General features: G+C 41.2%; 3 protein-coding genes across 5 annotated transcripts in view; 2 read left to right on the forward strand and 1 right to left on the reverse strand.

The window, feature by feature from the left end:
• LOC116316800 overlaps positions 1–24,734 on the reverse strand; it is a 130,514-nt gene that overhangs the window by 47,440 nt on the left and 58,340 nt on the right.
• On the forward strand, positions 4,361–6,002 carry LOC120439871 (transcription factor Adf-1-like). Its single transcript, XM_039611191.1, has 4 exons — positions 4,361–4,520; positions 4,662–4,912; positions 5,484–5,573; positions 5,766–6,002. Exons 1-4 carry the CDS (start codon positions 4,391–4,393, stop codon positions 5,829–5,831), a joined length of 537 nt encoding a protein of 178 aa, XP_039467125.1. The 5' UTR covers positions 4,361–4,390; the 3' UTR covers positions 5,832–6,002.
• Positions 14,618–23,847, forward strand: LOC120439868 (G2/M phase-specific E3 ubiquitin-protein ligase-like). Of its 3 annotated transcripts, none has more exons than XM_039611183.1 (12): positions 17,287–17,389; positions 17,473–17,508; positions 17,616–17,689; positions 17,786–17,847; positions 21,198–21,213; positions 21,482–21,688; positions 21,770–21,869; positions 21,967–22,129; positions 22,232–22,338; positions 22,414–22,558; positions 22,692–22,818; positions 22,968–23,847. In XM_039611183.1, the coding sequence occupies exons 3-12, from the start codon at positions 17,653–17,655 to the stop codon at positions 23,303–23,305; spliced, it is 1,302 nt and encodes a 433-aa protein (XP_039467117.1). In that variant the 5' UTR covers positions 17,287–17,389; positions 17,473–17,508; positions 17,616–17,652; the 3' UTR covers positions 23,306–23,847. The 3 variants fall into 3 exon arrangements, with proteins under 3 accessions (XP_039467119.1, XP_039467117.1, XP_039467118.1); XM_039611184.1 differs by having other exon boundaries at positions 23,001–23,847; XM_039611185.1 differs by lacking the exons at positions 21,198–21,213; positions 21,482–21,688; positions 21,770–21,869; ... (3 more) ...; positions 22,692–22,818; positions 22,968–23,847 and adding exons at positions 14,618–14,825; positions 16,359–16,498; positions 16,615–16,798; positions 16,911–16,986 and having other exon boundaries at positions 17,109–17,389; positions 17,786–17,939.

Below are 24,734 nucleotides of genomic sequence, written 5' to 3' on the forward strand. Positions count from 1 at the left end.
TGGAGTTAAATTAATAGTGAGGACTGGCAATCGTTTACACAGTGTTCTAAAAGGTACAGTGGAAGTGCTACAGTAGAAATCAGTCAGTGTGTTTATTAAAAAATGTATAGCTACTATTTTATTACCAGTGGAAAAACCATGGTTGGTGTTGTTTTCACCTTGCATGACTGTGTTTGCATCATTGTGAAAAAATGTAGTGCTGGGGACCACCAATTGATGCTGAGTCAACCGCAAAGTTGGTTTTGAGTACTTTCAAGAGCTGCATGTCTGTCTTTCAGTGGACAGATTAGTCAGTGCAGTCCCACTGCAAAGATACAGTCATGAAACTTTGTAGGTGTGTAGCTGAGATCTGACCCAGATTTCAGCTATCTCGTCAATGATACCAATCTCTTTATGTAAAGACAATGTTCTTCTTTATCTATCTATCTATCTATCTATATAGATAAACACCCAGCATGCCCCTGCGGGCGGTTTATCCTTCAAGCTCGGGTCCTCTACCAGAGGCCTGGGAGCTTGAGGGTCCTGCGCAGTATCTTAGCTGTTCCTAGGACTGCACTCTTCTGGACAGAGATCTCCGATGTTGTTCTCGGGATCTACTGGAGCCACTCGCCTAGCTTGGGAGTCACCGCACCTAGTGCTCCGATTACCACGGGGACCACCGTTACCTTCACCCTCCACATCCTCTCGAGCTCTTCTCTGAGCCCTTGGTATTTCTCCAGCTTCTCGTGTTCCTTCTTCCTGATATTGCTGTCATTCGGAACCACTACATCGATCACTACGGCCGTCTTCTTCTGTTTGTCTACCACCACTATGTCCGGTTGGTTAGCCACCACCATTTTGTCCGTCTGTATCTGGAAGTCCCACAGGATCTTAGCTCGGTCATTCTCCACCACCCTTGGGGGCATCTCCCATTTTGACCTCGGGACTTCCAAGTTATACTCGGCACAGATGTTCCTGTACACTATGCTGGCCACTTGGTTATGGCGTTCCATGTATGCCTTGCCTGCTAGCATCTTGCACCCTGCTGTTATGTGCTGGATTGTCTCTGGGGCATCTTTACACAGCCTGCACCTGGGGTCTTGCCTGGTGTGATAGACCCCAGCCTCTATGGATCTTGTGCTCAGTGCTTGTTCCTGTGCTGCCATGATTAGTGCCTCCGTGCTGTCTTTCAGTCCAGTTTTGTCCAGCCACTGGTAGGATTTCTGGGTATCAGCCACCTCCGCTATCTGCCGGTGGTACATACCGTGCAGGGGCCTGTCCTTCCATGATGGTTCCTCGCCTTCCTCCTCTTTCTTGGGTTTCTGCTGCCTGAGGTATTCACTGAGCATGCTGTCAGTTGGGGCCATCTTCGTGATGTATTCGTGGATGTTTCTTGTCTCATCCTGGACTGTGGTGCTGACACTCACCAGTCCCCGGCCCCCTTCCTTCCGCTTAGCGTACAGCCTCAGGATGCTGGACTTGGGGTGAAACCCTCCATGCATGGTAAGGAGCTTTCTTGTCTTTATGTCAGTGGCTTCTATCTCCTCCTTTGGCCAGCTTATTATCCCAGCTGGGTACCTGATCACGGACAGGGCGTAGGTGTTGATAGCCCGGATCTTGTTCTTACCATTCAGCTGACTCCTCAGGACTATATATATATATATATATATATATATATGTATATGAAGACATAATTATATAGAAAATGTTTGTACTGTATAAACCAGGGGTGTCAAACTCATTTTACATCATGGGCCGCGTATAGACCACTTTGATCTTAAGTGGGCTCAACCAGTGAAACTCCCCTTTCTGTCAGTGTAAAGAAGGTACATATTTTACTGTTTTTCTAAGTGATAAACAAAATGCTGCAACAAAGAAAGCAATATGTCAGCACAGCTCTTTGGACTTTAATTCTAAGAAATCCATGTATACAATTAACTGTCTAGGAAAAAATTCTATAGTAGAAAGTGAAAAATAGACATAGCTTCGCCTTGTGCAATTTGACATGATTTGTGAAAGTTTCTCCGGTACTGAAAAAAACAAAACAAAAAACTTTTCAAATAAATCCTCATCTGCAGATGATTGGTTTGCTGTTTTACAACTACTCGTTCAAGATTTTTTTTTTATTAAATAAAAAGAAGGTTGGAGATTGTAATCATGTGCCTCATAATTTGATCCAAGGTGTGAAAAAACAGTAATTATCATGATAGGTGTTTGATAAAACACTGTGAGACCTTACACCACCATGTCATATGACCGATTGAAGTCACCCGAGGGAAGATGTGAGTGGGGGTTAAGGAGCTTGGTGTAATCTCGAATCTGTCTTGTAGGTGGCTGACAGTTGGTGTCGTAAGAACAACCATCATTGAACAGATGTTCAATGATGGTTCTTCACAGTGGCCATAGATGGTCTCTTTCACTCCTCTTTCAAATCATCTGTCTTCTCAGTCCAAAATGTGAACACTCAAAAGAGTGATCTTTATCCTTTAGATCAGTGTTTCCCAACCACTGTGCCGCAGCACATAGGTGTGCCGTCAGAAATGATCAGGTGTGCCGTGGAAGATTATCTGGTTCCACCTGATTAGTACTCTAAGCGATCGGCATTGAGTAACAGGCAGTTTCTTCCAAGGAGGGCAGTACAGCTACCTGCTCTAATTAAATGGGTTGCCAAATGCCTTTTCACCTCAATACGAAACGCGTAATATTTTCCATGAATACGAGACAATTCCGCTTTTTAGGGGACGGTTGGCAACTCTAATAACTAACCTTATGAATAAAATAAAGTTCAACATCAGTAACATCATAGCAGCCGCCCAGCAGTATATAAACTCCTCATGCTACTCATGCTACTAAACTCGTCATGCTAGCTAGTACGCTGTACAAGTTATTGTAACTGACTGTAAAAAGTTAGCACAACAAAAATATACTCCACCTAAACTTGGCTTATATCTGACCCAGATAGACTGCAGTTCATAACTTCTTACCTGAAGTTCAGTTCACCTGACATTGTGACTGGCGGCCGCCTCGGGTCTCGCCTCCTCCTGCCTCCCCATTCCCTCATCCACCTGCTGGCCTCCACCACTTGCTAATGTTACTGAATCTGTGGAAGCTCCGCCATAGCCACCACCAAACAATTGAGTTATTTTTACACATCTGCCAGTATCTGGCCAATCCACCACCTTTCATTGTTTATACCATTACGGAAAAAAAAGGAAAAAAAAATCAGCCCATAAAAATCGAAAAATCACAATGGGCCCACCGAGTCCAGCTATGGCTGCATATGTGTTTAGTAGTAATTTGTTTTTGTAGAGGGCTAGCAAAACAACCGTTTTCAAGGGCATTGCCATATTGGAATCCCGACTTCTCTGACGAGGCTAACCAGAACGCCGTTTACTCGAGTGTGACATAATTCCCAGGTAATTTCCGAGGTAAGTCGAACGCAACACACGAAGTAACGAATAACGACCCTATCTAAATCCCAGTATGATTAACGCATTCCTGATTTTGGCATAATAACTAGTTACCGTGCTCGTTACCATAATAATAACATAGTCACTGTAACGCGTTATTAAGTAACGCGTTAGTCCCTACACTGGTAATAGCAATATATAAATATTTGACCTGGTCCTGGAGAAAATTCTGACTCAGATGAAGGCCCTACCATGAGTAGTGGTCAAAAGAAAGCAAAAAAGGATTACTGGGGACAAATGGAATCAATTCCGCTATGCCTGGTATATGGGGAAAAACTGTCAATATGCTTTTTCACCTGGACCACCAACACCACCTCCATCACCAAAAAGGCCCAGCAGCGCCTCCACTTCCTGAGACGCCTGATGCGGGCCAACCTTCTCCTCCCATCCTCACCATGTTCTATAGGGGCACCATAGAGAGAGTTCTGACCAGCTGCATCTCCATGTGGTTTGGTAACTGCAAAGTCGGCGACCTCAGCCAGCTACATCAGATTGTTAAAGCAGCCACCAAGATCACTGGAACGTCTCTCCCTCTGCTACAGGTCATCTTTCACAAGCGCTGTATCAGTAACGGTGTATTCACACCGAACGCGATAGACGCGACCAGAGCGTCAGGTTTACATGTAAAGTCAATGGAGAAGCGCGATGACGCGCAACTGGGGGTCCCGCGAAAATTCAGAAGCAGATTTGTGTCCTGAAAACGCGTCAAACGCGTGTCAAAGTAGCGCAACTGGCGCGTTTGACGCGCGAATAAAAATACGCGTGGCAGTTTTTGTGTTGCATTTTGTGCATTCGCACGTATCGCGTCTACTGCTTGAGTTGGAAAAATCTGAACTCCAGCTTCAATTCGCGCCGCGACAACCAATCAGGAGCCTGGTGACGTGGCTCTGACCTAGGTCAACGGGGCAGGTCCAACCAAAGCCCTTCATTTTTCATTCAATATGGAGGAAAGGCTAATAAACGCGGTTGCTAACCACCCGGAGCTTTACGACGCCAGCTCTTTTCTGTACCAAGACAGGAATAAAAAGGACCTAGCTTGGAGGAAGATATGTGAAGAGATCAGGCAACCTGGTAAGTTCATTCATTTCTCTTTTGAATTTTTTGACTCACCCGATGAAGCCGCGCAAAAGCTAGCAAGCCCACCTAATGTCCCGATATTTTCCCACTGATGTACAAATACCTTTCCGCTAACAAGATAATGTGTTCATTCAGAGGACATCTGCAGGAGAAAGTGGAAGAGCCTCAGGGACACATACATCAAGGAGAAGAGGATGGAGAAGGAGAAGAGGAGTGGGTCTGCAGCAGGATCGGGGAGGAGATGGAAGTTCTTCGCGGTCATGGGGTTTCTGGACCCCTTCCTCACCCCACAGACTAGCGGCAATATGGTGGGGACCGTGAAGAACATCCCCCCCCCCCCGAGGACCAGGGACAGCCCAAAGAGGCAGCAGAGTCCCAGTCAGAAGGTATGTTTACAATGTAGGCAGTTAATTTATGCATGTTGTCATATAGGAATATATGTTATTGTTTATTAATAAACAGCACACAGTGGTCCCGCTGTTCATCCTTCACTGCCTCGCTTTTTTGCAGTTTTTTATTACACAGTACAACTTTCAACAATGCGCATTGCATTCTGTAGCCTGATTGACAAATCTCCTCTGTGTCGTGTCTCCTGCGCTTGCCAAATTTATCATGTTTGGTTTTGATAACCATCACGTCCAATAGAAAAAACAGCACAAAATCACCCATAACTATGAGCCTCATTCGGAAATAGACACCTCCGCCGGGAGGGAAAAAAGGCGCACAAAAGTGGCATGCAGATGAAGAAAAAACGCGGCATAAAAGGTTTGCACTTTGAGAATCAACTTGTGAGAACTGTGAGTAATGCTCATGTGTGTGTGACAAAAAGGGTATAAAGTGTGTGGCGAGGGGCTAGTTATTCTGAGAACCCCTGCTGCAATAAATGGGGGACCACTGTATATACTTTCTCTATGACTATTGTTTTGAACCTGTTAACATTTAATATTGTCTTGACAGAGCCAACTGATTCTGCAGCAGAGCCATCCCCTGTTGCTTCTCTTGGCTCCCCAGTCCCTGGCCCCTCCGCTCCTGCTGCTGCACCCACAGGTATGTAATTGTAGCAACAGATGTAAGGCAAGCACTGATAGCTTTTTACTTGCTTGAATTCCCTTGCGATTACCTTTACTAAATATCTACAACCAATCTGTTTATATCCTGTTTTTTTTTTTCAATGTTGAAAATGAAAATCTAGTAGCAGCCTTCTCATTTCTTTGTGTTGTTTTGTGCTGTGTTTTACAGGCCCACAGAGGAGGACAGCTCCGAGGCGGACGAGGGACGGGTCCCAGGACAGTCCATCGGCGGTGAAGCTGGCCATCCTGGAGTCCCTGAAGAGGCCACGCCAGTCTCCAACGGAGCATTTCCTCCTCAGCCTTGTTCCTGCTCTGCAGAGCATGCCGCCTCAGATGAGAGAATTTGTCAAATTTCAAATTTATAAATTAGTTTTTGAAAACAGCACAGCTGTGTTAAATTTGGAAACACTGGACCCTAGCAATTAGTAGTTTTCTGATGAGGCAGCCAGGCACTCCAGGGCAGAAACAATGTTCTTATTTTTCTCCTCCTTCTCCCTGAGGCTCTTCCACTTTAAGCTGGGTCCTTTTTATTCCTGTCTCTCTGTAAATAGTTATATTTTATATATTTATGTTTAATGTTATTCTGTTTGAGAATTTTAATATTATTTGAATTAAATTTTGTAATGACTAATGTCTCAGTTCCACTACACAGCAAATATTGGCACACAACTTGACACATGTAGAATTTATTTCATATTATACTAATGAAAAAATATACTACTATATAGGAACATAGTGAAGACCAATTATTGAAGAGAATAAAGAGAGGTTAGTTTATTTTGGAGGCAAGCTCCATTTATTAAGAAAATTAAAAAAAAAAAAAAAAAAGGCAGGAATGCTCTTTAGAGGTTTGTGGGTGGCTCACAGCTGTTGTGGGGAAGTCACTGGGACTTCAAATGGGCTATTCTTTTGGCTGCCAAGACCCTGCTGCCTCCACTGAGAAGTGGGCCATGAACTTCTCCCTCACCAGGACAGCCTCTCTGGAGGAGTTGTTGGCTGCTACATGACCCAGGCCTTTTTTGAAAAATTAATCTGTGATAAGACATAGCATATCAAGATAGAATTATTATTACGTACTAACATCACTGAAGATCAATGGACTAAAGCACAAGAACTGGTTCACTCCACTTCTATCTGCTGCAGGCACGGACTATTACAATTTAAGGTCCTGCATAGGCTCCATTTGTCTAAACTGAAGGTTTCAAGGATGTTTCCAGGAGCAGACTCAAGATGTGATCGATGTGGCCAGAATTCTGCCTCATTGTCACATATGTTTTGGACATGTCCTAATATCGCCACCTACTGGTCTAAAATATTTAAAACTTTGTCTGATATTTTTAAAAAACAGTTCCCCCCAGACCCAGTAATGGCACTTTTTGGTGTAGCTACAGTTAAATACTTAAATAATAAACAAATTCGTGTTTTGAGTTTTATAACATTGCTTGCAAGACGCCTTATACTTCTAAATTGGAAAAATAAAGCCCCCCCAACTCACTGTGCTTTGTTAAGAGACACAATGTATCATTTACAGTTAGAGAAAATTAAGTTTTCATTGAGAGATAATGTTAAACAATTTTACCTAATTTGGCAACCCTTTATAGATTACTTTAATAAATAAAACTGGGAGGGATGGCCTCCTCCCATATATGCTCCAAGTTTATATACATTGGTCTGGGCAGGTGTATTGTTCTTTTTTGGGGGGGATTTGTTTTTGTTTTTTTTTCTTTTCCTCCCCCCTCCTTTGCATATACTCATTTAGGTATATAAATATGTATGTATAGACATAGATATATGATTGTTTATATAATGGTAATTATATTTTATGTAAAAAGGAGGGGGAGAGGAAGTAAGGGAAGGGGGGAAAAAAACTGTCACTGTAAATGAAATACATACTTTGTTGCCTAATTTGAGATATGAGTTGACCCCTTTTTATTCAAAACATTTCATTTGTTCTACAGACAGGCACAATTAAACCCAACATTTAGCTTCATCATTATTAGGATTTTTATGTGTGAAATCTGTTTGTAGACTTATATAACTGTATGTAATTATACATGTATATTATATATTGAGGTAGGATCAAATGAGTTTACCTTTAAGTCTGTTTGTACCAACTCTTTCTTTGTCTCATTATTGTTTAAAGTGTATTTTGTTGTTATTTTAGTCATGTTCAAATTAAATCAATCACTCAGTGACAAAAAAAAAAGATAGAATTGTTATTATCATATAACTAAAGATGAACCAAACTGTTCACAATTTTATCTAACTCTCAGTTTTAAAAAAGGCTGGTGACCCCTGTTATAGAGTCTGACAGCTGCAGGGATTATATACAAATATTCAACCGGTTCTATACAAGAATTAAACCAGGTCTAAAAAAAAAAAGAACTTTATAAGATAGACCTTCTGAGTATCACTACAAAGATTACCAACAGTGGTCCTCATAGCACAGTTTGATATCAGCAAACACCGAGAAAATACACTGATATGACACCACAGCCATGCTATCATTACAAACACTGATAACAGTATAAATCGAATTAAATCGGGACTTGATGAGACCTTTCGAGTATCACTAGAAATATTATAAACAGTCGTCTCCATACCACAGTTTGCTATCAGTAAACACCGACGGCATGCACAGGTATCAATAAAGGACTACTGTATTAAACACTTTTACTAACCTCAGGCAGACGGACAGGCGCTCTGCAGGTGGGATTGAGCGCCTGTAGTTGGTGTTTAGGCGGGCAATGCTTGGACCGACGCGGGACAGCAGCTCCTCAAACTGGGCGAGGGAAAGACGGTGGTACCGCTGAAAGCGGCCGTCATCCAGACGCAGCTCCTGGAGCAAGTGGTGAAACTCACCAAACTGCTCACGCTTCTGGAGGACCTGATGGACCGCTGCTCTGCTCTCCACAGTAAATAGAGAAGGGAGACTATCTCTTCAAACTCTAGATCGACAGCTGCCATCTTGCAAACATACCGTCTGGCACTACTTCCTCCCACATTTCCGCGTTGAGGTGCGAATGTGCACACGTCAAGCTAGAAGCGTCTGGTGCGGTTTGGTCGCGTCTATCACGTTTGGTGTGAACCATTGGCTGTAGAACACATGGACGACGCAACAGCACCCCAAAAATGAAGCCAAAACGTCTCTATCGCCCCCTGGTGTCTGGCTGCAGTATAGGTCATAAACCCCGCCTCCTTCATGTTAGCGGATGGGACTGGTGTCAGACTAAAATAAATTTATTCTCCTCAGGTAATTTTTTTTCCAAAGATTCTTTCTTTTGTTTTCAATAGTTCTCATCATGCTGATTGATGTCCAAGGGGTCTCCTCTCCCATATGATGTTAAATTGGGGTGAAACGTCATCATAACACCTTTGACTGGCAGCTGCAGTCACGGAGAAACTTGCGTATCTCTGTTCGGGAATAGCAGATAGAGCGTAGGTTCTGAGAGGAGGGCCAGCGTTTACGTTACAAAAACACGACCGAGTGTTTTAACCTGACAGCCTGAGGTGTTCTTCAGCAAACTGGACTACCCGACTGAAGGACCCGAGGCCCCGCTACACTTTTTCGGTAAGTTAAACGTGTTTGTAAGCTACTCCGTAACTACCGTCATTAGCTAGCTCCTGAGACCTAGCTAGCTAAGACGAGCACTCGGCTGTCAGGGTTCGTTTAGCTAATCTGTGCAGGTGAATGAATTTACCCTGACTAAAGAAATCAAGAGAAACGCCCCGGGCTGCTCAGTCACTAATTACTGTTACTGTACTTTTATTACAAGTATTATACTTTAAAAACAACAGGCTGCACCTTGCTGCAGCTCCTGTGCAGAGCTGAATATTAAATATGTGCAAACAGCAGCATGTTTTCAGTCTCTTGCTACATCTGTAAAGACAGTAACATTTTTTTTAAAGCTTGTACTTCAGTAACTCCTCATTAATCAGGAACTATGGATTAAAGTACTGTAGTGTACTGTAATACTGAAAAAAATGTAAGAGAAGAACTTCAGATCCTGAGTGTGTGAGGACAGAAGAATCAGCTTTATTTCAATTTTGAGGGATAAAATTTATATCTGAGTTTGATGGTTCTGTTGTCTTTGTGATTACAGGAGCTGCCCTCAGATTCAGACCTCAGCACCACCCAGTGACAGCAGACAGATCGTCCAACATGTTCACATGTTAACTGCAAAATGAACTGATGAAAACAGTACAAAGGTTAAAGTACCACACGTGCTGTAGTGAAAGCTGCAGCTTTATTGATAAAGTTAAAGACAAAAAAACAAAAGGATTAATCACTCATGTAACTGTGTCACTATATATCAGCATTAACAGGACCTCAGTTTGGTGTTTCACAAAGCTGCTGATCTCAGACCTGCACAGCTTCCGTTTTAAACATTTGATGTACTCAGCTGCATGAAGAGCATATGAGATTTTCTCTAACACAATAGGGCTTTGGAGTTGACGTTATGCCGCAGTGCATTGTGGGATCACGGCGCCATGACAGAAGGCCACAAATCAAAACAAAAACTTTGTTGGAAGCAGGACTGTAAGAACATTGCTTAAAATCAGCGCAAAAGACAAAGGGCTGTATCGCGACCGATTGCGCCCAGACGCGTGCATTGGTAATGTGGACCCGTATGAAATAAGGCAGTGGAGCGGAAACCCAGACAGCCTACCGCCATTGTCCTATCCCGATAGTTTCACGTACCTTGTCTGTGGAGTCAGCGCATACACGGCGAATCATTTTCGGAATTATAAATTCCTGGAGGCGCACATCTAATTCACAAACGGTTGGGTACAAGATTTGGCCGTTTTTAAGCCTCCACGTTGTGAGTACGTTGACCATATGACCAAGATACAGCCAGAGGTTGCACATAACATGGACTTCTCCTCAGCAGCTGCCCCCAAAATTGCTCTAGATGAACGATTCATGACTGATACCAGCTGTGCGTTGTCATGTAAAATGTTTGCATTTCATGTGTACCTGCACATGTACTTGCTAAGAACATGTGATCAGATCTTGAATTTAAAAAAAAAATAAACATACTTTTCATCTCTATTTTATTGAAACCACTTTACAGAAAGTACAATTATTTACAATGAACTGTACATGCAACACAGCAGTTTTATGAATATTCAACAAAAGCAAGTTTCATTTGGCCCTGGTTTGACAACCACACTGGGGCACATATTCACCAAAACACAGCACACCTTAACATTCTTATCAAGCAGTGTTGTGTCTTCACCCTCACATGATATGAGTAACTCCTGTCCACAGCCTCCATGACATGGTGATTTTGTTATTGGTCTTCCGTCAGATCTTCATCTATTACTTCTGCACGGGGCACACCTTCATACTCTGCAGCTGCGTAATGAAAACATGTAAGATAAAATTAGTGCATACACATAAGGTAAATGTACACCAGTATTCCAGGTGCGTGATTCATCTGAAAGTTATGTGCAGATTAGCGTACAATGAGCGCAATTTTGTATGTTTTTGGGGCGGGGGTTACCCCCGATGGGTGCTCTTTTTCGCTTTCGTTGCACTCGCCTTGCGTACCGGTCCGAGTCTGACTGCTGTAATCCAAGCCTGACGTCTTCATTTAATAATATCGGATACATGAGATCCCTCCCGTTGCCTCCAGGAGGGGAAACGATGAATAGAGAGCCCATTTTCCAGCTTCTTGCCTTCCCTATCATGTGATCTAACATTGCAACCGACAACACAGTACGTACGAACCATAGCTGACGCTTCCGTGTGCTTCGTTTGGCCTACTGTCATGGCGGGAGGGGGCATGGCCCCCCTCCCGTGACATCACGATCCAAAGCCCTATTTAATAAAACATGATGAAGGTCAAAGGTCGTCACTTGTATGTTGAACTACAAACTTGTCATCTGGAATTCTTTCAGTGTTTTGCAGATAGTGTTATTTACGATAAAGTAATTCAGAGTTATTCATACCAGAGTAACCAGAGAGGATCATATATTTTTAAATATATAACTTTCTACAGGACTGAATATATTATGTTTATGTAAAAGTCCGGAGCCTCTGGGGAGTATCCGAGTATTTATAACATTACACAAACCAAAGGTCTCCATCACAGTGTTCATGAAATGCTGGGTTTATCCATCTCCTGGATCGGGCCTACGGAGGAGTGCTGAAGATTTCCCTGTGAGGGAGCTGCTGGTGAAGATCATGAGTCCTGCTTGATCAATGCCATGAGCTTCAGTCTTCCTGTTTTTTCTTAAATGATGCCTCTTTCAGTGGGTCAACAGAACTTCTGCCACAGGAAAGCTGTGATGAAAGAAAGGGAAGAAGTTTCTCCAAACCTCTGGACCTAGGAAACCCAGCTTGGTCCTGATGGTCTCCCCCACTAGTTTCTCTCCAGGGTGAATATAACTGTTGATATAATATGGATTACTATTACATGAAAAGAACAAATCACACTACACTACTGAAACCTCATGCTGCTGTTTTTAAAGTCTCCATGTTACCAGGCTGTAGAGGGCTCTGAAGATTTAAACAGTTTTAGATCCATTACACTAACAGTCTTATGTTAAAATCTCAAAGGACAGCATTATATTTTTGATATTAACAGTAACTCTGGGCCTCTGTAGAGTGTGCAGCTTATCTCATCGCTGTCTAAAAATGGATAACAAACATAAGAAGTGCTGAATCCTTCAATAATACAGACTATTAGAGTAACAGGTGTGTAGCATCGCTAACTAGCTAGCAACAAGCCTCCAACCAGTGCGTATGCTAGCGGCTAATCTAGCAAACGAATTAACAACAGGGTGATTTTAGAACTATAAGATGATAAGCTGTGTGTCTTTTTTTATAACAGTGACATGGTTGTATTTACCTTAATTAAACGAGTCGTCAGTCATGGTAAAACAGCAAATAACTCGAGCAGCCGGGCTACGTAAGAAGTGTAGGGGGGCGTGTTTGCGGTCACGTCCAGCGGGTGTGTGGGCGGGAGCGTTACACAGTCACTCCACCTCAAGTCACTACAGCGCAGACTCTGGGCGTTTATCAATATGCGTACTTGTGCGTACTTGCGTTCTCGTGTACTCGTGATACGTCATCAGTCGGAGACCAAGTACTGTTCCAATTGGCACGCATCACGCCGAGAACGCGAAAAAGTCCCGGATGTGTTCTCGATCCGCCCATTTTATCGAGCATGCATCGGTGTAGACTTGGGACAGCTAAATATCCCAGAATGCATTTCGTCCAAAACTCAACAGCGGACTCCCGGCACATCGTCCCCCCCCTCCCCTCCCCGCCCGCTCGCGGTCTTCTCACTACTCAGGTTAAAGAAACCCCAGCAGCTGTCTATAGTATTGAGTGTCCACTAGAATAGAAATAAAAGCGTTCTAACATCTCACCTGCTTGTTTTTATTAAGGTATGTACACATATGTACATGTACACTATTTTTATTAATAGAGGTTTCACTACTGAGGTTAAAAATGATATATAAGTCACTTAGATCACTTCTAAATGTTAATGTTTGGTTTATTTCAGTGTGTTATTTGTTCCTGAGTAAACCGGTTTGGCTGTGATTAAAGTTAAGCTTCATAACATGTTACTCACAGTTAAATTAGGAGGGGCCGGCAGTAAAAACTCCGGACCTGTGACATCATCACGTACGCTGGTACAAATCACGAGTCCGTGCTCGCGTACTTGAGAATTGAGAGACGGCCCACGAGTCCGTGCTCGCGTTCTCGGCGGTACGTACTCCCGTGCCTTCTCGGCGAGTACGCACTCACCGAGAACGCGAGTACGCATCTCGCATTTGGGCATTGATAAACGGCCTCTGACTCCAAATTTGCAAGATGGCAGCCTCCACAAGCGGGATATTTTGGCTTCATTTTTGCACAATGGTAGGAGGCGGTGTCGCGTCGTCCATCTTTTCTACAGTCAATGGTGTGAACACACCGTAAGGCCTCCTGCATTGTGCTTGACTATGGCGTTATTTCTGTACCACTATTCTGAGCGCACGTAAAAAAAAATTGCAGGTGCAAGTGTTGCATTTTGAGGAGAAATTTATTTTGAGCGTAAAAAAGCTGAATTTGAGTGAACAAAATTCATTGCTGCGTGCAAAAAATGTATTTCAGTGTTTGCGCTTATCCATATACACACACAATAGCACCCCCTCTCGCTCAGTTTTTTCATTTGCGCTTGCTCGCAATCAGTGTTGCCAACTCCTCAGTAAGGAAAATCGCTATTGGCTGTCCTAAAAGTCGCTAGAAGTCGCTAAATGACGTCATCGCCTAATTTGCATAATTGGTCACGCTAATGTAATTGTAACCTACCTACGTTATTGGAGAGAGAAATAACATCGTGGAAGAGACATAAAGTGAGTAACAAACATCCTAAATGCAGTTAGAATTTATTTAGAACTACAAATTAAATTTCTTTTAGTAATTATTGTTTTTTAATGTCACAATTTCAATCCTGCTCCTTTATCCGGGTTTGGACTGGCAAAAGTGACCCGAAATTGGCACTCTGGTGGAGTTACTTTGTGTGTGTGAGTGTGTGTTTATAAGTAGTTTTAAACCTTGTGATCCACAAAACAGCATAACAGTAAAAGAAGAACTGACTGCGTTACAGTCAGTGCGGGAGCAGCGGCTTCGCTCATGCGCGATTCATTTGCCGTTTGGAGGCATAGGTGTGAACATCTCCTGCCCTGATAGCAGCTGGGGGAGGACTATCCTCCGCCTTTGAGTGCTTTGGCACGGGTGAGGTGCCCACGGCAGCACCGCTGCTTGTTGAGCAGTAAGAGCGATACGCGTTTTCACGTCAAAAAGTCATCATAAATAAGTCTCCAATAACACCAGAAAAAGTCGCCAGATTTGTCGCTAGTCGCTTTATAGAAAAAAAAGTCGCTAAGGGGTCTGAAAACTCGCTAAATATAGCGACAAAGTCGCTAAGTTGGCAACACTGCTCGCAATGTGTTGCTTGCGCTCACAACATTCTCTGCTTCGTGCGCTCAACTTTCTGTACACCGTTATAAGTGTGCCACAAAACCAACCAATCACAGACTTGGTTTCAAAAATTCTGATTGGCTCTTACGGTCTCCAATCAACTCGCTAGCTACTGCCTTCCGGACACCGGAAACACTGTCCACTCAGCCTCGCTTCTTGCAGATAGAGGGATTTTTGATTTACTCTGCAGCCAAAGAAGAGATGGCAGAATCAAACAATGGCTCCAATAATACTACACCACAGTATCAGGTGATTTAAAAAAAATTTTTTTGTGAATTTAGTAATTTGCTGTCCTTTCTGTTTAATATGCTGTGAAACTGTAGTTACAGATGCAGCTGTAGAGTTTAAGCTAGCCTTATGGGTAATTACTAGAGATGGACCGATCCGATATTACGTATCGGTATCGGTCCGATACTGACGTAAATTACTGGATCGGATATCGGAGGGAAATAAAAAATGTAATCCGATCCATTAAATATCAAAAAAGCACCTCAAAAAACTTGCGACATGGCGTAACTCGGCTCATAACCGTAGCACGTCGGAACAGTATGCGTCACGTGATAGAGCGGCTGTGTGTATTTGTAGCCTCGCTAGCAAACCAGCATTTCATCTCCGAGGAAGTTATCCCAGAGAGAAGTAAAGCAAGTGTGTAAGTTCATCTCTGAATGTTTGTAAAGCATTCCCACGTTAAGCTTAACAACCGATATATGGAGTGAGTGCCTCTTCTCTCTCTCTCCCTCTCCTGCTGCTACTTCGATCGTGAAACTGCTTAACGATCAGCTGATCGGCTTTTCTGTCGTGAGTCTGTCTCTCTTGTTTGTTTATTGCCCACTTCGCGCCAGAAAGAAGAGACCAGCGGATAAACAACAGCAGCAAGTTTAAGCGTGATAAGCTGTTGTTAGAATTTATTTAATATTACTTTCTACACCAGGATCCTTTTCTACGTAGCTGACGGCTGGTAACTGTGCATGGGCGGATCTAGCAAAGTTTAGCCAGGGTGGCCGATAGGGCATTAACAGGGAAAAGGGGGCACAAAGATATACTTTTCTTTCTTATTCTCATTTAAAATGTCTAGCTTTTAATAAATAATTATCCGAATCTTACACCCAAAGTTTTAATCTGATGTAAAATGTATAGAAGTCCATTACTGTATATAGTAACTATTAAGTCTAATATACCCTAGTAAGCTATAGTACTTTTTCCTTTGGGAAGGTACCATCTGTGCAGTCTGCAATTCTGTTGAAGAGAGATGTTGAATCTATTTAATTATTCTTGAAAAATAATTGATTTCTTTGCATTTTCTTTTCACACTGCATCAAATTAAAGTTGATTACGTCGATTAAGCATCACGAGGTGGAGGGTGGGGGGTGGTTCCCTATTTTTTTTTTTTTTTTTGCTGGGAGTTTTAGAACCCTATTAGTTACTTACTCTTTAAAATACCAGAATAGGAAGGGTGGAGTAGGTTTAAGTTTATTAGATTGATCAGTATTGCTGAACTATGAAATATTTTGGGTGCAGTGTACTTTTTGCATCCAGGTATAACAGAATAGCTTTAGTGTTTTGTGTTTTAACTTGAGTATGAACTTATACAAAAAGCAGCAAGATATTAAAAAAACAGTTTTATTGATTAAAAAACACACTATATTGGATTCATATTGGTATCGGCAGATATCCAAATTTATGATATCGGTATCGGACACAAAAAAGTGGTATCGTGCCATCTCTAGTAATTACCAGCGTAGTTGTCTTACTGAGGCAGTGTATCCTAATCATGTTTTTTAGGGTAATGGTGCAGTTGAGTCAGCAGTAAGAAATCTGGTGTCTTTGCTGCTTAACAACATATCCACAAATCCTTCAGGGAGGCCAACAGAGAGTGGGCAGCTGGAGCCTAGAAATCTGACTATCCAGCAAGAGATGACAAGGTTTTTGCTTTTTTTGTGTGTGTTTTTTTTCTAAACTTTTTGCAATCTTTTCTGTTAAAGTTATTTGGTTTGTCGATTTATCAACATTGATTTTTAAATTAAAATGTGCTATTAAGGGCTGATGTCAAATCAAACTTGAGCCGTGGTAAAAAGAGATGTTTAACATCTACTAAGCAGCTTGTTAAGGCAGGCAGTAAGACCACATCCTACACACCTTTGCCAGCTGAGGAGCTTGAACTCCTACAAGCTGGCATGGGGAGGCAAACAGTGTCTCTTCCAGAAGATGGTGACCATGCAGAGGTAAGTTTGTATAGTCAGTATTAAAATAAGTCATTGGCAGACGCATTTAGCCTGAATCATATGCCACAGTCCATTTAGTGTTCCATTCTGCTTAACTGTGTTTTTAACTAAGATTTCTAGACTTCTGGAAGAAACCTTTCCAAAAATGGAATATCTTTGTGGAGGATGGCTCTTGCATAAGGCAACAGGTTTGTTGTTAATTCAGTTTTTATGTGTGTTTTTGGCATTCTTGCGTGCTCATACTGCATTATGATTATGTAGCTGATGCTTTTGCTGCTTGATTGTTTATGCTATCTTTCTGTCAATAAAGGTGGCAGTGGTCGACGAAAGGTCACTGTAATTCCACCTGAAACAGAAGGATATTCTGTCAAAACACTGAAAGCTGTGTCAGGAGGTGGCAAATCCACTTTTTACATTGTACCTCTTCAGGAAACATTAGACACATCTCCTCTACCTCCCGACTCACAGCACTTTTCAAAGATGCCAAAGAAGATATGTTACCAGTGTAAAGAAGTTATGCCTCTGCAGATGCTTGCAGTACACATCAATACGTGCAAAGGAAAATTCTCTCCTGATGAGACTGATGATGAGGTGAGACAATTTTGATGAAATCAAAATGAGCAATTTTGATTAAATAATATAGTATCACAATTACTGTTTTTTTAATTCTGCAGGAATCTGAGTTATGCATTTTGAAAAGCAAATGCAAGGTAAACCTAGCACATTACTAAAAACCATAGTAACTACAATGAATTTTGTATCGGTAATGATCTTTTTCCCACTATGCATAACATGTACCCCTTTTTTGAAATTGTAGGTTATTTGTCCAATATGCACTAAGGACTTTCCTGAAGATGAGATCACAGTCCACACGAGTCTGTGTGGGGATAGGTAATCTTTTTTCAGCCATTTATGAAAAAATGTTAATCAGTAACAGTCCACGCAAACATATGTAGTTTTTTTTTTTGAACTTTGTTTCGTCAACAGCTTTCAATGCATGGTGCCTGAAGAAAATGACCAAACTACAGGGACACCAGCTCAAACTTCAGTTTGCACTAGTGATGTTCGATTCGTGAATGAATCGTTCAGTACTCGAGAATCACTTTACTGACTCGTGAATCATGATTCACAAGCGCAACTGACTCACTGACTCATCCCTTTTGCTGTTAGCAAACTAATTCCATTAGCAGCAATATATCTAGCTTATAATTAAAATTGTGGGGAAAAAAACAACAGCCAGTTTCTTAACAAAAACATTTCTGCTCTGAACTGGAAGAAAAAACCCTGAGTAGAAGCTCACATCAAGACAATAGCTCCTCGGTTCACAGTAGCATGGCTCAGCTAACATGCTAACAGCACATTTGAGTTACTCACCCCCTCCCTTCCTGTGCTGAATCATAGCGTAAGCGAATCACTCAGGACTCACTGGCTGTGTCCCAATTCAGGGGCTGTGTCCCAATTCAGGGTATGCACACTTGAAGTACGCACACTACGCGTACTACGTACGGTGTGTACTACAAGTACGGGAAGTGCGGAAGTGAGAGGCTTGTGAAATGGGACGGTCTAGCCTTCGTCGCGCTGTTCAGGTTGCCTAGCAACCATGATACTAACCGTGAGAAACGTTTCATACAGCTTTGTGTGACAGAAATGAAGGAGAAAAAATGTTTTGTTGGTCATTCAGTTTTGTCATGACATCACTTTGATTAGTTGAGTATCTGAGGCTGAGACCACAGGACTGTAAAACAAGATTGTTGGGCTTCATTTCTGTACTGAACAGTCATTTCAAGATTAGTTAGTAAATAATAATTAGCTAATGTTGTTCATGAGACTAAAGTCATCTCACTGTGGTAATGTAAATATAATATGGACAATATCATATGTATTGTCAGATTATTATATATACATATATATATATATATATATATATATATATATATATATATATATATATATATGAGCTTGAACTCTGGGTCAAAGATGCAAGTAGCAGTTATTTATATTTCGTATCACCTTAAATCTTCACTCAAAGACAAGTATCTCTGACAGTGTATATACAGATGTATTATATATAAGAGACAAACATTGTTCTTTTAATATGTTGGCATTACTAAATTTGGCACAATGCTTACATATATGTGTAAAAAGCAAATGTACGAGCTGTGATAACTGTTTCTGATAGAATGCAGAGTAGACTGATATATTAAATATTTCTTTATTGGGTGAGAAAATCAGACCATGTCATAACTGCTTTAAGTCATACAGAATAGATATCAGAGCCTTAAACAGGCCGACTTCTGCTAAATGGGTCAAACTGGGTAGAAAGTATACAAACACATAACATCCTTATAGAATATGACGTAACACTATAGATCAACTTAGCTCAGAATATATAAAGCATATAAACAATTACAGCAATATGATGCAACAAACACAGCAGTGCTACTAATCCAAAATACTCAAAGCTTCATAGAACTGAAACAAACATTTATTTTTAGCTCCATTCTGCTGCTGATACATACTTTAGGTTTCTGGATATTAAACTTGTTACTGCCTTTCATAGTGTGTAACTTGAAGGCCCTGAGTACTTTCTCCCACACTGAAAACACTGGAATGATCAAATTATTTGAACATTACCTAATAAGACCGATTCAGGACAGACAACTGGTTCTTTTAAACTTTTCTAGCAGTCCTTCACAAACAGGGAACAGTCTGTCTATTCTCTCCATCTGTCAGCTGCTGTTGGCTCTTCCTCCTCCTCCTCTTCCTCACACACTGCTGAGTTTGTCCTGGTGGATCATCAGGGGTGCAAAGCCTCACAGATGATGTGCAGCAGTGGGTCCCTCAGTCTGTCCTCACTCTGGACACTTGCAGTTGTCACACATGGAAATCATGTGTGTGATAAGCTGCAGGATTCAAACACAAGTGTAACTTATAAATACATGTTCATACTTTTATTTCACAATCAGAGAGAAAGAAACAGAGAGAGAGTGCAGGACAGACAGACAGGTGACAGTCTCAGGTGTACAGACTGCTACAAAACAGCACAAGAGAAGGAGGATTTAGTGTTTGTGTTATTACGAGTGCTAAACAAGAAGAGTTCCCAGATGGTACAGTGGACACGTGTGACTGCTGTGATTAAAGCATCTTTCTTTCAGCTTAACGAGTGAACCGTCAGCTCGTTCAAACACACGTTAAAGTCCGTTTGGCTCGACACCACCGAACAGAGACAGCAATATAACATGGCTAACATTAACAGTGCAGTGAATCCTGCTTGTGCCGTGATATTCAGGACTGCAAACCGAGCAGCATCACTGACTTTCAGCTTGTTGTGTTTGTGGATACATGACTGACTTTAATTATCCACAAAATCATCAGATTCTCTGTAAGATTAAGGTCAACTATATGTATATTTATAAGTAGAGGCTTTAAAACCAAGTTACCGCTGAAAGTACAAACATCACTAATGTCACATAACTTTGCCGACATGTGGCCAACAGTAATGTTTTAATGTTCTTAAACATTCGCACATAAATAAGTGACATGATATTCAGTACTTACTTCTGACAGTTCACTCTTCGACCGCTCCCTTCTGCCGTATTTTGCGGCAAAATTATCCACACCCACCGCCGCGCTATGGATTGTGGGATATATGGGACCATGAAGCGTGCACCGGACCACGCTTGATATTTGGGGAAATCGACGGCACATTTGGAGTATGCATTTGAAGTACACTTTGAATTGGGACAGCCGTCGTCGCGTGGCGGTGACGTACTCGCACTTGAAATGCGTACTTCAAGCGTGCAGACCCTGAATTGGGACACAGCCACTAACCCCCTCCCTCCTGGCTCACAGCTCAAACGAGTTGAACGAATCACTGACTCACTAACCCCCTCCCTCCTGTGCTGAATCGTAGCATAAGCGAATCACTCAGGACTCACTCACCCCCTCCCTCCCTGTGCTGAATCGTAGCATAGACAAATCACTCACTCACTCACCCCCTCCCTCCTGGCTCACAGCTTCTTCTTCTTCTTCTTGGTTGGCAACCAATGTTAAGGCGCATTACCGCCCCCTGGCTCACAGCTCAGTGGACATTTAGATGAGAAAATATATATTTGACACATTTGAGGAAATTACTAATAAAATAAAATAAAAATGAATAAATGTTCCCTTTAGAATTTGTTTTGCTCTATAAAATAGTTGTTTTCTTTTACAATCATTCATCTTAGCAGTAGGATTTACATTAAAAGAGAAACAAATTAAGTTTGAGTGAAAATATGAATTTTTGCACACTCTGGTCAACTGACTCAGTGACTCAAATGACTCAAGAAACCCGATTCACTTTGGTGAGTGACTCATTAAAACTCGATTCAGTAAAAAGAATTGAATTTACCATCACTAGTATGCACAACAGACAGGTACTTTTTGCTCTATTATAGTTCATATACACACTATTATGCAGAACCATTTGTTAAAATTATGTATAAGATCTTTTACACAATAACTGGGGTTTAATTTCATATAAAACATTTTATGATCACACTACTTTAAATTATTGTTAAAGATTGTTGCACAGAACATGCTGCAATAATTTCTAATCACGTTTAATGTGGTAGCCTCTTTTAATCTAAAGGTGATTATTTTTCTTTGAGAACTTAGGATGTTTTCTACCCTGTTTTTGTTAAGCGTGGAAGATGTATTGCGTTGCCTTGAACAACAAGTCGACACCACAACAGAATTTAAGTTGTGTGTGGACAGAGAAGACCTTCCAGACAGAGGCATTCTCCAGTGGCAGAGAAAAAAATCTGCATCTCCCACCAGTGTTCTTAGGGTGGAGAGGCATTGGAGAGGCAGGCGTGGATACAGGAGCACTTAGGAAAGAGTTTTTGAGTGGTGAGTTGCTTATTACCTGTTTTGTCCTAGTGTCAATAAATAATGGATAACTTGAAAATGTGGATATTTTTTGTATGAAAGACATGATTTCAGGTATTGAAAGCAGATTCTTTGAAGGACCTGAGAACAAGGGCAAAAACCCCAAGTATTCTCTGACCGATCTTGATAATGAAAACTTCAGGTTGGTTACATACGAGCTTTGTGTATTACATTTAATACACATCCGATATTTTTGTAAATGTTACCTGAAAATGAATTATAATCATTTGTCTACACAGAACTGTTGGTGAAATAATTGCAGTCAGCCTCGCCCAAGGAGGCCCATCTCCTGCCTTTTTCAAAGAATGGTGCCACAATTTCCTCTGCTCAGGAGAGGTTGATTTCAGCTGTCTGTCTAAGGAGGATGTTGCAGATGTGGAATCTTCCCTGCTCATCAGCAAAGTGAGCACCTGGTTTAGCTCTGGCACATGATATATTATGAGTATGGTGTTTTTAAACACTTTTAACCTTCTGTATTTCCTCTTTCACATTATACATTTCCAGGTTGAAGATGCTGCAGACATACATTCTCTGATGATGTGGGCTGATGAAATTGTCAGCTGTGGATACACAAACCAGATAAAGATGGATAGTAAGGAAAGCATGATCCGGTAAGGGAGAAAAAGTCAGAGAGATCATTAACCCATCCCCAACTAGTTTTTCATTTTTTGTTTGTTTTTTTTAAGTGCTATTGTCTTACACTCTACAACAAGACTGATTCCAATGCTACAGCAGCTCAGAAAGGGCATGGAACTGTATGGTCTTGTGAACCTGATGGCTGTAAATCCTGAAGCTTGCCACAGTTTGTTTGTTCCTGGGAAAATCCTCAAAGTATTAACATAGCAGCTTCAGTCTGATCCGAAGACAGTCCACTTATCTGTACTGTAGTTATCCTGTATTTATTTATTAGTTTTGAATGAACAATATATCTATAATATAATCTACTTTATTTCCTTATTTACAGCCAGACGCTGATTTCATTATGATGAGCTGCCAACCACATTTCAGTGAAAAGGGGACATCTAGGGAGAGAACTGAGAGGAAGATCATACATTTTTTGCAAGATTTCTTGCAGGAGATTGAAGCATCAGGTACTATATAGTATTAGCTGAATATACCTATAGTATTGTATATCTACCGTATGCATCTGTTAAATATTTTTGCTTTAACATGCAGGGCACTAGGAAGTATTCTTAGTTGTTAATTTAAAACATTGTAATCCAGATTGCTTTTTATTTAGAAAAGACTTCAGAAACATTTTCAAACATCACAGATGGAAACACAGGCGGTGCAGGTGGTGAAAAACCAGAGTCTCTTGCTGTCCAGCATGTGCTCCAGTGGATAACCAGCCAGTCCCATGTTCCCATCCTTCCTGATGAAAAGAGACATTTCAAAATAACATGCAAGTTTGACCACGAATGTAAGGAGCGGCTGGGAGATCACTCAATTTGTTACCCAGTTGTGAGTGCATACACTTGTACTGTGACTTTTCCAGTGCAGCATCTGGACACTTACACAATGTTTAAAACCATAATGAGTGCAGCAGTTAGATACAGTGGTGGATTCCACAGAGTTTAACACATTGTTGTCTTGTAATTTGGAAACTAAATGAGTAAAAATGTTTCTAAACATTAGCTGTTAAGATGTTCGTAGCTGTTTCATGAAAATGACAAGACTTCAAAACTTTGTGTAGGGTCCTACGTTGATAGATAATAAGCAAGTGCTTTGTTTGCTTGTCTACTTGTAATCTGAATGTTTTAGCAAAGAAATCCAGTATTTGAGAACTTAAAAGAGCGTTGACTTTCACGTCCATGTTAAGTGTCACTGTTGGTTTGACATCTGTAGCAAGAATTGTATGTACAGGTCACGACCGTGTGACTCAGAATGTTCCAAGGGATTAATTGTTCTCTGAAGTCCCTCCAGGGTTTCCTCATCCAGTGGGCATTCAACTTCAGGAACCACAACTGTGCTGTTAGATTCTTCTTGCAGTACAGCACTCTCCCAGTCAATCCTGGATCCTGAAGCTCCTTCAAATCCACAAACATATATAATAGTCGTTATTCCAGAATAGGTACTTTTGGGAGTAATGTTATTAAATACAACAATTTAAAAAGAATGCTTTTGTTTTCATGTTCTTCTTACAGTAATTTAGATTAATGGTAATTGATAAGCAAGAATGTATAAAATCACCAGAAGCATCTCCCAGATGTGCTACAAGTGTTTAATTTGTTAATTTCAGAAGAGCAGATTTAACTGCTAACTAAAATTTTGAAATTCAACATTTAAATAAATTTTTAAAAAAAAATCTGATTATGATCTGGTACCTCAAGTCTCTCGCCCTCGTCCAGCTCTTGTAGATGTCCCAGACACCAGAGCTGTTCAGGAGTGAGACCACCTTCTGTCCTGAGGGGATGATTATTCCATCCTCCAACAAAGGTGACAAGATCTGCTCGGAGTCGAGGGACAAAGATGTAGTGGACACCAAAGAGATGAATGACATCTGAAATGTCAAGCAGGCCATCCTCCTCGAGTGAGTGAAGAATATCATAGTACTTGCTAGTGACTGCAATCCAGACATCACGCCAAAGTCGTTCTACTCTGTAAATACATTTGAATTTGGATTTCTGGTACTTCATGCTTCAAATCAATATCAGAACTGCTACAACAATCTACCCATGCAGTCAATAATAATATAAAAAAACATCAAAAGACTAACCTCTGATTGTGGACACTCTTTCCAGATATGAAACTCGCTCTCCCTGTTCCTCTTGTGGCAAACATGAAATGTGCAATGTCCAGGTTTTCTACTCCTTGATCTGCCCTAACCCTATGATAAAAATACATTTTTAAGGAATTTTTAAAGTTTTCTTTAATGAAACTTGTTGCTAGTAGAGCTGGGCGATATAAGATTTTTTCATATCACGATATGCTTTTTTCATTTCAGGCGATAACGATATATATCACGATATAAGCCAAATAACTATATATGTAAAATTTAAATGTGATG

This window comes from Oreochromis aureus, linkage group 4 (genome assembly GCF_013358895.1).
Source record: "Oreochromis aureus strain Israel breed Guangdong linkage group 4, ZZ_aureus, whole genome shotgun sequence".
NCBI classification, from domain to species: Eukaryota; Metazoa; Chordata; class Actinopteri; order Cichliformes; family Cichlidae; genus Oreochromis; species Oreochromis aureus.

What these genes read in the sequence shown, in the direction of transcription:
- LOC120439871 (XM_039611191.1), top strand. Translation starts at nt 4,391, where the DNA reads ATGGAGGAAAGGCTAATAAACGCGGTTGCTAACCACCCGGAGCTTTAC. An exon ending in TGAAGAGATCAGGCAACCTG is followed by an intron (nt 4,521 to 4,661) that starts GTAAGTTCATTC and finishes GTGTTCATTCAG; the next exon opens with AGGACATCTGCAGGAGAAAG. An exon ending in TCCTGCTGCTGCACCCACAG is followed by an intron (nt 5,574 to 5,765) that starts GTATGTAATTGT and finishes TGTGTTTTACAG; the next exon opens with GCCCACAGAGGAGGACAGCT.
- LOC120439868 (XM_039611183.1), top strand. Translation starts at nt 17,653, where the DNA reads ATGAGATCACAGTCCACACGAGTCTGTGTGGGGATAG. An exon ending in ACGAGTCTGTGTGGGGATAG is followed by an intron (nt 17,690 to 17,785) that starts GTAATCTTTTTT and finishes TTTCGTCAACAG; the next exon opens with CTTTCAATGCATGGTGCCTG. An exon ending in CTTCCCTGCTCATCAGCAAA is followed by an intron (nt 22,130 to 22,231) that starts GTGAGCACCTGG and finishes ATACATTTCCAG; the next exon opens with GTTGAAGATGCTGCAGACAT.